This window comes from Crocodylus siamensis, chromosome 4, assembly GCF_052110815.1.
Source record: "Crocodylus siamensis isolate JL-2025a chromosome 4, ASM5211081v1, whole genome shotgun sequence".
Taxonomy (NCBI): domain Eukaryota; kingdom Metazoa; phylum Chordata; order Crocodylia; family Crocodylidae; genus Crocodylus; species Crocodylus siamensis.
In genome coordinates, this window is record NC_143398.1 from 171,217,311 (window position 1) to 171,230,052 (window position 12,742).

Below are 12,742 nucleotides of genomic sequence, written 5' to 3' on the forward strand. Positions count from 1 at the left end.
AAAACATAGGGCAGGGACCTGAGACACCAGTGGCACAGGACAGGAATCGGATGCCACAGCCATCCTCTGGAGGCAGATCCAGTCACACTCCATAAATGAAAGCATATTGTTCTTCTCATTTATGTATGCTTGTGTTTATGAAACCCATTATACATGTGTTCTCAAAAATTATTGCTAATGATAATAATAAGATAGCTCCTGAAGCACTTCATGATAAATTTCATCAGGTCCTGTTGACCTGAATATGGCTAATTTATCTAAGTCTTCTTTAACCTTTTCTTTTCCCTATTTTGACCTGTGTTACTACACTCTTCTCATTAATATTAATTATGAAAAGTATCTGGTCACAATTAACCTTTTCTGTGAAGCAAAAACTCTTGGCTAATTATGCCTCATTATAGAGTACATTATGAATACATGTATTTGTAGCATAGTAAAGTAGGTGCATAAGTTCCCTGGCTTGTCCAAAGGGGACATCACCTCAGTTACTGAATCAGAACCACACTTTTCCAGCCCTATACTTTAACTTCATGACTGTCTATCCTGGTACGCCTCCTATATGTATGTGTGTGACATTAGTTTAGAAGGTGCAACTTTGGGTGCCTGTACACATGCAGTGAGGTTGCTCTGACACACTGTAATTACAGTGAGTCGGAGCAGACTCATAATTGAGTCTGCTGGAGCGTGGTGATTACTATGCTCCAGCAGACTCTAGTGTCATGTGTATCAGTTTCTCTGTGCTGATAAATAGCAGTGGGTATGCTTTAAGTAAAGCTTGTTCCATGAGTTTTAGTTAAAGCATCCCCGCCACAATTTTTATCAGGGAAACAGTGATACACGTGATGTTTCAGGCACTTTAATTTGAGCAGCTCTCAGAAGTGCTCTAATTAAAGTGCCCCTCCCCCCAGCCCCACCCCAGCCTTGGAGCACATGTATAAATGCTCTTTGTGTCTATATTAATCAAATTCCAAACAAAAGGATGAGGCTGAAGATATATTCAACACACATAAATATATCCAGACGTCAAGTTCCTGGACATTTGTGTGTAAGCAGACCTGAGATTTTGAATCAGGTTTATTTCTTGTATTGCCAAGAAATTGGTGCCACACTTGTGAGGCAACACTCAGTGAACTGTAGGACTCGAACCAGAAATGAGATCATACTTGCCTTATACACAGTTCCAAAGGCTCCAGAGCCAAGGACCTTGACTCGCTTTAGCTCCGTTTCCTTCAGAATACGAAGTTGTGCTTGGTTTGGTGCAGTACCACTTGGTGTCAAGGGTTCCACTAGCTGTAAATCAAAATTCAAAAGGATTATATTCTAGATACAGAAAAAGTTGGTGGACACTCCTAAAAAAATCTCACCTGGTTCCTCAGTTCCAGGTAGTCAACTAAATATTGGAATAGAATAGTAGACCTGAAGAAAAATGTCTTGCATTCAAAAGTTAGTCTAACTCTTATCTCAATTATGCAGTTAATTCAATAAAAAATATCACCGAAAGAAATTGTTGTCTCTTGCCTATTACTTTAGTTATACTAAGGCTATTTTTTCTTCAAGTAAAACATGTTTAAACCAGTAAAAACCAACAGAGACTAGTTGAAAGATCCTAGCAGGGTATACCATAATTTCCACTAGGGGTTGCATGATGGAATTATGAACAAGAAATTGAATCAGTGTCATAATATGTCCCCAAGGACATTTTCCTAATGGAGGCAATATAAATATTTTCTACATGACAGAAATACAGCATTTATTATCAGTGCACCACATTCTATTTTTGCCCATTTTAGTGCCCTTTTAAATTGGCTATATTTCTTTTTAATAACCGTGACTTAATGGTTCATCAAACTCTTATTCTGTTTTGGGGGTAGGGAACATTCTTCTAGGCTTTAGTTGCATCTCATAGGAGGACAGCTTATTCCAAACACACCTCCAGAAAAACAAGAATATACAGCTGCTTCTAATGTACTACGAACAAAGGAATGGCTAAACTCTTTGCCCAAGATTGTGAATTGCGATCCAAATTTGTGGATGAAGTACAAGAGACTGTCAAGTCAAAATGACAGTGGGGCTTTAAAAAAATACAGCCTTTGACTAAAAAGTAATGTTTCTTTAAAAACAAATTTAAAATAAATGAAAAGGACAATCTTCTAAACACTGACAAATAGCCCATTCTCTCACAGGATAAGAAAAATAATTAAGGGCTATTCCTACTCAAATTGGTTTGAAACCACAGCAGTATTTCAAAGTGTCTGTTTACAAGGCTAAGTGCACTGTGCTCTGCAGTCTGAGTTTTATTATCATGCTTCTGTGAGCATCATGGACTACTTAATTAGCTGAACAAACTACTTTGGTACAGGTAGAACTATCAGTAGCTGGAAATTACTTTAAGAAAATACATAACAAAGCCAATAGCAATATGCCAAGAATCTACAGACATAGTTTAAGTATAGCATTTTTCTTCGCAGCTTCATTTTCTTTTTCCTTCCCTAATTTAGTTTTCTTTTCAGCACATATAATGGTGAAAAATGTAGGTCAAATGTAAAAGAAATAAAAATAATAGGCTCTCACCCACTGGACCACAATCTCTGGCCACTACAGGTTTTTGTGCTGATTTGGCTGTACAAGGGAGATAGAAAGGGGTTTTCCCCCTATGCCAGGGATTCTCCCAGGCTCTGGAAGTCTCTAGTGAGTGAAGACTTTGTGTACATGGCTTCTACACCATAGTTTGTGAGCACACAAGGACAGGAACAGAGAGAAGAGGTGCAGCAATAGTGTCTGTGAAAACCGCTGATCAGAATCCCCTTGGTACATAATCCACAAAGAACAGTTGTCTTCTAAATTCCTCAGCTATGGAATTTAATTTTTTAGTTTAAACAGTAGCAAACCTATCTCTGGGCAGTCCTGATTCACACTTGTGTCTCAGCCAAGATGGCAGGTTTCCCCTCTGCATAGCTCTTGGTAGGAACAGAGCCAGCTGGCACAGATTAGATTAGAGTCAAATCTGTATTTGGTCATGAAATGAAGTAGAAAGCTAGAATCAGAAAGTTGCAACCCCACTTTTATTCCCTGAAGCTGTTTGGAAAAAAAAAATCTTTGACAAAATGGTGGTGATCAACATTATCTTCAAGAATTAGATATCTAAAATAATATATATTCTGCCTACTCATTTTCTTAGACCACTAATTATAATTAGCAAATGGTAGAATACAGCTGAAAATTCCAGCCATTCAGAAAGGTTAAGAAAATATAGTGTAGTTAAGGAAGCCATTTGGCCAGCTGTCCTGCTCTACTGAATAAATGGAAGCAAGACCTAAATTGTAAAAATCATTGGAAATGACCAGCATTAGCAAAACCATGACTGGGACTCCCCTTGCACACCTCACCCCCATTTTTTGTAATGGACTGGCCTTACTTTGAAAGTGTGCCACAACGCTTAGGAGATCTTCTAGCAACCTATATTTGTAGCTGAAAATTAATTACATGGCTTTAATGTTATTCATATATGTGTTCCTTACTGGGTGCACCTAAACATGTGATTAATAGGTCTTAAGGTTACTGCACAGTAAATTAAGGTGCATTAAGCATAGGCTAGGAATACATCTGTCTGGCACAGATTTGTCCCCAGGGGAAGCAGTCAGATCCAGGGCTGCTCCTGTCCTGCTCTGCCTCCCTGCAGCAGCCAGGGGGAGCTGCAGACTCCACCCAAAGCTGCTGGAGTGCCAGGGTTTGCGGGGGCAAGCTCAGACTGGCAGGGAATGCTGTCTGGGGTGTCTGTGGTCAGCACATCACGAACTCTCCCTGCCCTCCCCTACAGCAGTGGTGGCCAGGGTGCCATGTCCTTGATGCACTTGTGGACTTCCTCCTTCTCCACCCCCTGCAGTAGGGCACCTGGAAAGCTACCCATGGACCACAGGCCCACAGAGAAACCTCAAGATTATGCACGCTACATAAAGCTAGCAACAAACAGGAAACTTTATTTCCCTCCAACAGACAATAGCAGACCCCACTCCTTCCCTAACAGCACAACCCCTCCCTTCCTCCCAGCAACACACCCTTCCCTAACCCCAACATACATCAACAATGAAGGACACACTTCCTGTGCAACTATATACAATGTGCTTTGTCAACTGTTAAGGAGCGAACAGCTGGACGGAGGCATCTGTGGCATCGATTCTGGAGAGAGGCACCCAATACCATTACCTCTGGCAGCGCTACCAAGTACAGATACTGTGGCAAGGCAAGCAGGCTAGGGGCTCATCCAGGGGCAAAGGCAGGCACTGTCCAGTTCCCCCTCCTCCACCAGCTGCAGGTAGCTCCCACTCAGGGGCCACATGGTGGATGGGTGAGCAGAGGGCAGTGGCCCAGGTGTGGGGCCAGAGTGCCAGGTGACCCAGCTCAGAAGTTGGGGGAGGAGGGCCTAGCTACTGCAGGTGGCACTGGAACTCATCCCAGAGCCACCTGCAGAGCTTCCCAGTGCCTACTAGGGAGCTTGGCACTGGGCCACAGGTAGCTGCCAGGGGGCAGGCAGGGCTGAGGGCTTGACACAAGGCAGCATGAAGCTGACCACCATGGCCAAAATGGTATCCAGCACCTGGTTGTCTTTCTCAGTTGTCACCACTGCCTGGGCCACCATGGAGGCTTGCCGCTCCTGGGCCTCAAGCAGACTCTTGTGGAGGGTGATGTGTTTCATAGTTTCATAGTAGCTAGGGTCGGAAGAGACCTGAATAGATCATCTAGCCTGAACCCCTGCCACAGGCAGGAATGAATGCGGGGTTCACAAGACCCCAGACAGGTGATCATCCAACCTCCTCTTGAATTTGCCCAAGGTAGGGGTGAGGACCACTTCCCTGGGAAGTTGGTTCCAGATTTTGGCCACCCTAACTGTAAAATATTGCCTTCTGATCTCTAACCTAAACCTATTCTCCATCAGCTTATTACCATTGTTCCTCATCACCTCAAGTGGTGCTGGGGAAAAAAGGGCTCTACCTATTTGCTGTTGATGCCCCTGATGAGTTTGTAGGCAGCCACCAGGTCCCCCCATCAGCCTCCTCTTGCTGAGGCTGAACAGGTTCAGGTCCCTCAGTGTCTCCTCGTAGGCCCTGTCCTGCTGCCCTCTCACCAAGCAGGTAGCCCTCCTCTGAACCCTCTCCAGGCTGGCCACATCCCTTTTGAAGTGCGGTGCCCAGTACTGGATGCAGTACTCCAACTGCGGCCTGACCAGTGTCACATAGAGGGGGAGTATCACCTCTCTGGACTGGCTTGAGATGCACCTTTGGATGCATGACAAGGTATGGCTGGCCTTGCTGGCTGCAGTCTGGTATTGGCGGCTCATGTTCTTTTTGGAGCCAATAATGACTCCAGGATCCCGTTCCACCTCTGTTCTTTCAAAAGGGGAACTCCCCAGCTTGTATGTATGCTGTGGATTCCTTCTCCCAAGGTGCAGCACCCTGCATTTGTCTACAGTGAACCCAATACTGTTCTCATGTGCCCACTTTTGTAGTCTGTCTAAATCTATTTGCAGCCTCTCTCTCCCTTCAAGTGTCATCTCACCCCACATCTTAGTGTCATCAGCAAACTTGGACAGTGTGCTTTCCACCCCCTTGTCCAAGTTGCTGATGAAGATGTTAAACAGTGTAGGCCCAAGGACCAAGCCCTGGGGTACTCCACTGCTCACATCTCACCAGGTTGAGTACAACCCATCCACCTCTACTCTCTGGGTGTGCCCCATCATCCAATTTTTTACCCATCCAACTGTGCAGTCTTCAATGCCACAGTTGCTTAATTTATTGATGAGGATGGGGTGAGAGACAGCGTCAAAGGCCTTCTTAAAGTCTAGAAAGACTACGTCCACGGTGCCACCATCATCCAAGGATTTAGTTACTTGGTCATGTGCTTCTCCTTGAAGGCAAGGAGCCTCTCATGGAGTGCGTGGTTCTCCTGGGCCATCTCTCACTCCTGCTCCAGAGGGTCATCTCTCACTCCTGGTCCTGCTCCAGCTCCTGGGTTTGCCAGACCCATAAGCCCACAAGCCACACCTCTACTGCTGTGACCAGCCAGTCCAGCAGCAGAGTGCAGTTCTGTGTGTATTGCTGGCAGAGGTGGCACATGAAAAAGTCTGATAATGGTGGTGGTGGTCTTACAGATGCAGCTCCACTGGCAGCTGGTCCTTCTCACCTGCAGGATAAGCAGGATAAGATGGGGCTGGTAGTTTTGTCTAATGACTCCACCATAGCATAAAGCATTATACGGTTAATACTGTTATTATTTTTATTCTACAATGGCAATAACAAGAAGAGTAGTAAACATTTATACAGACTTCAAATAGTTTTGGTCCAGCTAGTTATAGCCACTGCACAAATACATTGCAAATCACAGATAAATATGGCTGGAGGGAACAACATGAGGCCATCTAGTTCAAGCCTGTTCTCAAGGTAGGATTATCCCTGTATATGACAATCATTGCATTTAAGTAGATGCTTCAGATGGCCCCTGTTCGACACAAGCCTGCTTCAAAGCTCTCTGAAGACAACTGGAATCCTACCATTTACTTCAGTGTCCTTTGGATGAGGACTCAAAACACTTATGTAAGTGGTAAATGACTCAACAAGTTATGGGTTAAGTTCTGGTGGGAGAAGTTTTGAGCTTTGGCTTTCGACAAGATAATCATAATGTTTGTTTGTAGGTTTAATAATTGTGTGTCTTTAGAAAAACTAATATCTTAGAATAGCTTCACTCACACACTCTGTAATGTCTAGTTGAAATCAATGGGATTGTTTCCATGGATTTCAACAGGAGTTGAATTTGGCCCTAAAAGAGAAGAGGAGGAGGAGGAGAAGGAAAGAGGAGCAATACTATACAGTTTTCCTAATACATGTTTTTTTTCCATTTGGTGAAAAAGAAAACATCCTCACCTCAGTTTCCAGAAACCTTCGTAAGGCCCTCTTCTTCTTAATGCTCTTGCGCCGAACATAAACAGCAAACGTCAGGCCCACAATAACGATGACAAAGAGTCCACCAATCACTCCCGCAGCAATCAGGGGGGTTCTACCAATCAGAATCAAAGACCTCAGTGTGAGACAGGGGAACTGAGCAAGGAACAGCCATGCTCCCGAAGTAAACACACTTGGAAAACGTATAAAATGGAAATCAGAAACTTGGGCAATTCAGACAATAAATTGAGTAAAGCACATCAAGAGCATGATAGGGCTGTTCTTTATCACATGTTTTATTTTATTTTTGTTTAGTTTCAAACTGCCATGCATACTTGTGGAGTCATGTGGACAAGGACACACAACATGCACTTTCATGGCAAATGCAAACCTGCAATGGCAAAATAAGGATACAGGAATGAGAAGCTTGCCCTGTGATAACTTTTTACCTCATCCTCTGTTTTCTTTCAGTCCCCCCAAATTAACTCTTAGATTTCATATTTAGTGGGGAACTCTCCTTAAAATTAAGAAAGCTATCTAACTTTTGCTGGTGACAATTTAATTGGAGTAAAGGTGAGGAAGATCTGAAAAGATATCAAACCAAATCCAAAGGTACTACTAGAAGCAGTGAAGGAGGCATCTTAGTGCGTGACACTTTTCTGATCCAGACAATACTGAAGGCACTGTGCTATCAGAGATATTATATGTCAATAGAGAAGAAACCTGAAGGCCTGATGTTTCTGGAGGAGTAGATATGTTAATCCTAAATGTCCTGATATAAATTCCACCTTAAGAAAACTAATAGAATTGTGCACAGTTCAGAAGTTAGTTCACTATGGTTCAGTAGCATTTTGTTTGGTTTGGGTCTGCATGTGATTGCTCCCCTTGAGCTTTGCTGTGATATTTCAGGTAGAGTAAATCCCCAAAGCCAAATGACAATCAGAGAGAGAGCAGAGATTAAGCTGGATCTAATTTAAGGTTAAAACCATGTGAAAATGCCAAGTCATGCACAGTTTCCACAAAATCCTACTTCCTTCTATGACACCTACAACTCTACCCATACTTTAAAACAACTTGAACATAAGTGGTCATTGTAATCATCAACATTACACATATCAGCCCTTACCAGGGATCAGGACCTCTCTGTGTTACATGTCTTACAAACACAGGATAAAAATATTGTCCTTGTCACAAAGAGTTTACAATCTAAACCTAAGGCAAAAGAAAACAGATGTATTCAGATAGAAAGAAAAGAGGAGTACAAGGGTCATAGTGCTGCTGCCACTGTGATGGGCCAGGGAATATGTAAGAAGCATGGTGTGTAAAGTGATATCTCTTATTGGACCAACTATCTGGTTGGGAGAGATGTCAGACAAGGCACAAAAGGAAGGAACAAAACAATGTAAAACAGTATGACAGCTAGTTATTTCAGCATACCAGAAGCCTGATCACTGTCATGGTTTTGGTAGGCATTGTGGAAAAGAAAGATTTTAAAAAGAGTCCTCAAGCTGGCAGCCTAACTAAAGGGTGAGGGTGGGGGGACATGGATTGAAGCACCAATCCTGGGCACGGGTTTACAGGTGGCACAAAAACAGCAGATGCTTCTTTCCCAACCACCACACACAGCTGCCAGCAGGTTGGCTACTGCACTGCCCTATGTGCCACCGCCACCCAGAGCACAGTACTGCTCACTTATCCATCTGCCTCTGGTACCATGTACTGGTGATGACAACAGAAAGCTAATGGCCTCCTGATACTGGACAGCAGGTAAAAATTGAGAGGAGACTTGCACTGAGACAGAAAACCACTGCATCTCCCATTTACTGCCATCAGTTGTATTCTATCACAGACCTGACTGATGAGAAGCAGTGCATCAAATCTAACAGGTACAAATTTAAATCCCCCAACTTTACATTCCTAAATAGTGTACAAGTATAGTGTTTATAGTTTTATCCACGGAAAAAATTAATTCCTAGGTGGCACTCCTCTTCTCTTGACATGGTTTTTGTCCCCCATTTTCCCGTTCTCTATACCCCTTCATCTTTAAGGGACTTACAAGGATTTTATGCATCTCTTCCTAGGTGAAAAAGGATTGTCAGAGAGCATAAGTAGCTGGATTTGATCCTTTGGGAGAATGCCTAGGAAGAAGTAGAAGTAGGCTCTGAAAAAAACTAAAAATCCATGTAAGTGGCCCTGAATGCCACTTGTGCATTTAAAGTTAGCTGCAAAAGTGCTACTCAACTGCTTAAAAGTTTTTGGGTTTGGGCCCTGATGAATTATAGTCACCAGTGCTGGGACCTGAATAATGTTTTGGTGTTGGCTGGATTTCAGTGCTCAGGAGAGCCCAAACCAGTACCACCATATTCCTCTGCTAGAAATACCCCTCCTATTCCACCTGGCCTCAGATCACATCACCTTTTCCTAATCATGTGGAATCCAATGGCAGTTTTGACTGCAGAAGTAAGACAAATCTATAAGAACTGCCATGTCAGCTCAGAGTAATGGTTCATTTATTTATGATGGTATCTGCTTTCAACAAATAACAGTCAAAACCCAAAGATTTAGAGAGGTACAAGAAACCAGATAATGGGCAATTATGAGATGACATGTCTACAAGGGATTTGGGGTAATTAGGTCTAATATGTTCTGGAGCATAAGGCTTTGCACACTTCTTACAATATGAGCTGTGCCACAATGTTCCAACAGCTCCAAACTATGAAATGACAAGATACAAAAGAGCCCTTCTGTGTTCTGAAGTTCATATTAATGATCGTTTTAACAGCTGTCAACATAATTAATTACGCAATATAGTAAAGTGGTAGCAAAGTGCATTTGAAAATGGTCCAAATATCTATTTTGCATGATAAACCATAATAAGTGAACTGATCCAAAGGAAATATAATGGCTGGTCTAGAAAGTAAAATGAGGTTAAATTGTTTTGCTACCTGTTAAAATGACAGATCATAAGGGTTTAGAACAAATCTTTAGACTCCATCATATCAACTGTTACACATTTATAATTAAAAAAATCCTTATTATTTTTAAGACTGTTTTCAGTATTTGATACAGAGCTGACTAAAATAAAAGAACAACTGCCCTGTACTTTAGTCATTCATTTTTCAGTAGGCTTTTAGGGACAGATCTTGACAATGTGAACAAGTCCCTTTGATCTTTAAAAGCCTTGTAGAAGAGGTTAATGCTGCTGAAGGGCCATACTTAGGTATGCAAATATTGGCAGGTAATCCTAATTAGGTCCCCCTACTTCAGGATTTTGCATATATTATCCAAAATTTCAGGTGCTGAGCATAAACACATTATTATGCTCAGGAAAAGTGGCATGCAAGAGATTACATCGTATTTGGAATATGTATTGCTAAACATTAAACAGTAAGATGAAAACTGGGGGAGAGCACTGCTTTGAAACAGAATAATGGACAGTTGCCTTAATTTATAGCTCCACCTTCATCAAGTAAAAGCCTCCCAGTCATTGAGTGGGAGTGAAGTAGATATTATATCATGCAGTTCTTTTCCATCCTTTTGCAGGGTTAATTCTCAAAGTACAAGAGCAAGTGTGTTATCCAAAGTTACTTAAATGACAAAAAAAAATTGGGTTCCTCACCTGAACGCCATTGCAATCTCGTGTCTAATTGTTGTTCTCTACCACTCCAAGATCTTTGTTAGACACTTTGCAGGTATCACCTACCTTACCTACCATCGCGAGCCAATTGGCTCCAGGGATGGACCCAGAGGGTGGGGGTTGAAGGAAGTCAATCATCATGGTGCCCAGTGACCAGTGGGGTCCCTCAAGGCTCTGTCCTTGGACCTATTTTGTTCAACCTCATCATTAATGATGTGGACATTGGAGTCAGAAGCGGACTGGCCAAGTTTGCCGAGGATACCAAACTTTGGGGCAAAGCATCCATGCCTGAGGACAGGCAGGTGATCCAGGCTGACCTTGACAGGCTCAGGAAATGGGCAGACAAGAACCTGATGGTGTTTAACACTGAAAAATGCAAGGTTCTCCACCTTGGGAGGGAAAACTTGCAGCATCCTTATAGGCTTGGCAGTGCTATGCTGATTAGCACTACGGAAGAAAGAGACTTGGGGGTCATCATTGACCACAAGATGAACATGAGCCTGCAATGAGATGCTGCAGCTAGTAAAACAAGGAAAATAATGGCTTGCATCCATAGACGTTTCTCAAGCAAATCCCAGGACATTATTCTCCCCTTGTACTCAGCCTTGGTGAGGCTGCAGCTGGAGTACTGTGTCCAGTTTTGGGCCCCACAATTTAAAAAGGATGTGGAGAAGCTTGAGAGAGTCCAGAGGAAAGCCATGTGCATGATCAGAGGTCAGGAGAACAGACCTTACGACGACAGGCTGAGAGCCATGAGGCCCTTTAGCCTGGAAAAGCGCAGACTCAGGGGTGATCTGAGGGCCACCTATAAGTTTATCGGGGTGACCAGCAGTATTTGGGGGAAAGTTTGTTCACCAGAGCGCCCCAAGGGATGATGAGGTCGAATGGTCATAAACTCCTGCAAGACCGTTTCAGGCTGGACATAAGGAAGAATTTCTTTACTGTCCGAGCCCCCAAGGGCTGGAATGGCCTGCCACCAGAGGTGGTTCAAGCACCTACTTTGAACACCTTCAAGAGAAACCAGGATGTTTTCCTTGCTGGGATCCTATGACCCCAGCTGACTTCCTGCCCCTGGGGCGGGGGGCTGGACTTCCGAGTGATCTTCCGAGGTCCCTTCCAGCCCTAATGTCTATGAAAATCTACCTGGATTTTTTTTGCTCATATTTATTAACTTGCATTTCTGGGCGGTGAATCATTTGCTTTCCTATCTGTTTCTCTAGCATCATTGCATCCCTTTGTATAATTTTCTTTACTGTCTCTGGAGTCTGTAATATCTCCCATTTAACATCATCTGTGAATTTCATTAACATGCTGTTTACCTTTCCTTCCATATCATTAATAAGGATGTGTAACGAATCCAAGCTTAACACTGATCCCCCAAAAGGTGGTGTTGATCAGAGCATAATTGTAGACACAAAACCTTTTACCATTTTATTTTTTTAATCTAATCATTTTGTACGTGCTACAATACCTATCTCAAAGCTCAGCTTGATATGCAGCTGGACACACAAACCCCCTTATCTTTAGTGGCATTAAGAGCTTAATCCATTTATGTTATTGTTCCACTATTGTCATGAAATAATCTCTGAGGATGCAATTGAATGTAGTTGCTGCTTAGACCACTTTACTGCAGGTTTAAAATGTGTTTCAGGAAAATGAATAGCAATAGTGTCAACCCTGAGACATCAACAAAAATTTCCCCATCAAAAAGGAGATTTTTATAAGCTATTTTCAAAACTGAGGTACCAATTCCCTGCTATGTGACAGCTATGCTAATATAGAGCGGCAGCTACAGGGAATGGGGTTTGGCTCCTTGGTCTCCCGCTCTCTGGCTGTCTCTGATGTCAGGTGGAAAGCAAATGCAACTTCTGCCATGGGCATAAGCTCCATAATGACCCTGCACACAAATTGTTCACCCCTACCAACCAGCTATTTCTGACCATTTACCACATATAGGGTTTCTATACATGTACTCTGGGGTGGGAGTGGGGTGTGTTAATTAGAGTGGCTCCCAGACAGCATGTATTCAGCATCCTGTATTTCAAAATGGCCACAGGGGCACTTTAACTAAAGCGCATTTGATGAGTTTTAGTTAAAGTGCCCATGCCACCATTTTGGGTGAATACTTGGGAGCAGCCTGCATGGCATTAATCCAGCTTTTAATACTTAGAAA

General features: G+C 42.9%; 1 protein-coding gene across 8 annotated transcripts in view; it reads right to left on the reverse strand.

Annotated features, from left to right (window-relative positions):
• The window catches only part of ERBB4 (erb-b2 receptor tyrosine kinase 4), a 1,162,978-nt gene that overhangs the window by 214,629 nt on the left and 935,607 nt on the right, over positions 1-12,742 (reverse strand). For all 8 annotated transcript variants that reach the window (XM_090044919.1, XM_090044916.1, XM_090044918.1 and 5 more), the window contains 2 exons: positions 6,915-7,047; positions 1,168-1,290 (listed from right to left, as the gene is read on the reverse strand). In XM_090044919.1, the coding sequence (XP_089901045.1) occupies positions 1,168-1,290; positions 6,915-7,047 (256 nt within the window). The remainder of the gene's footprint in view (positions 1-1,167; positions 1,291-6,914; positions 7,048-12,742) is intronic.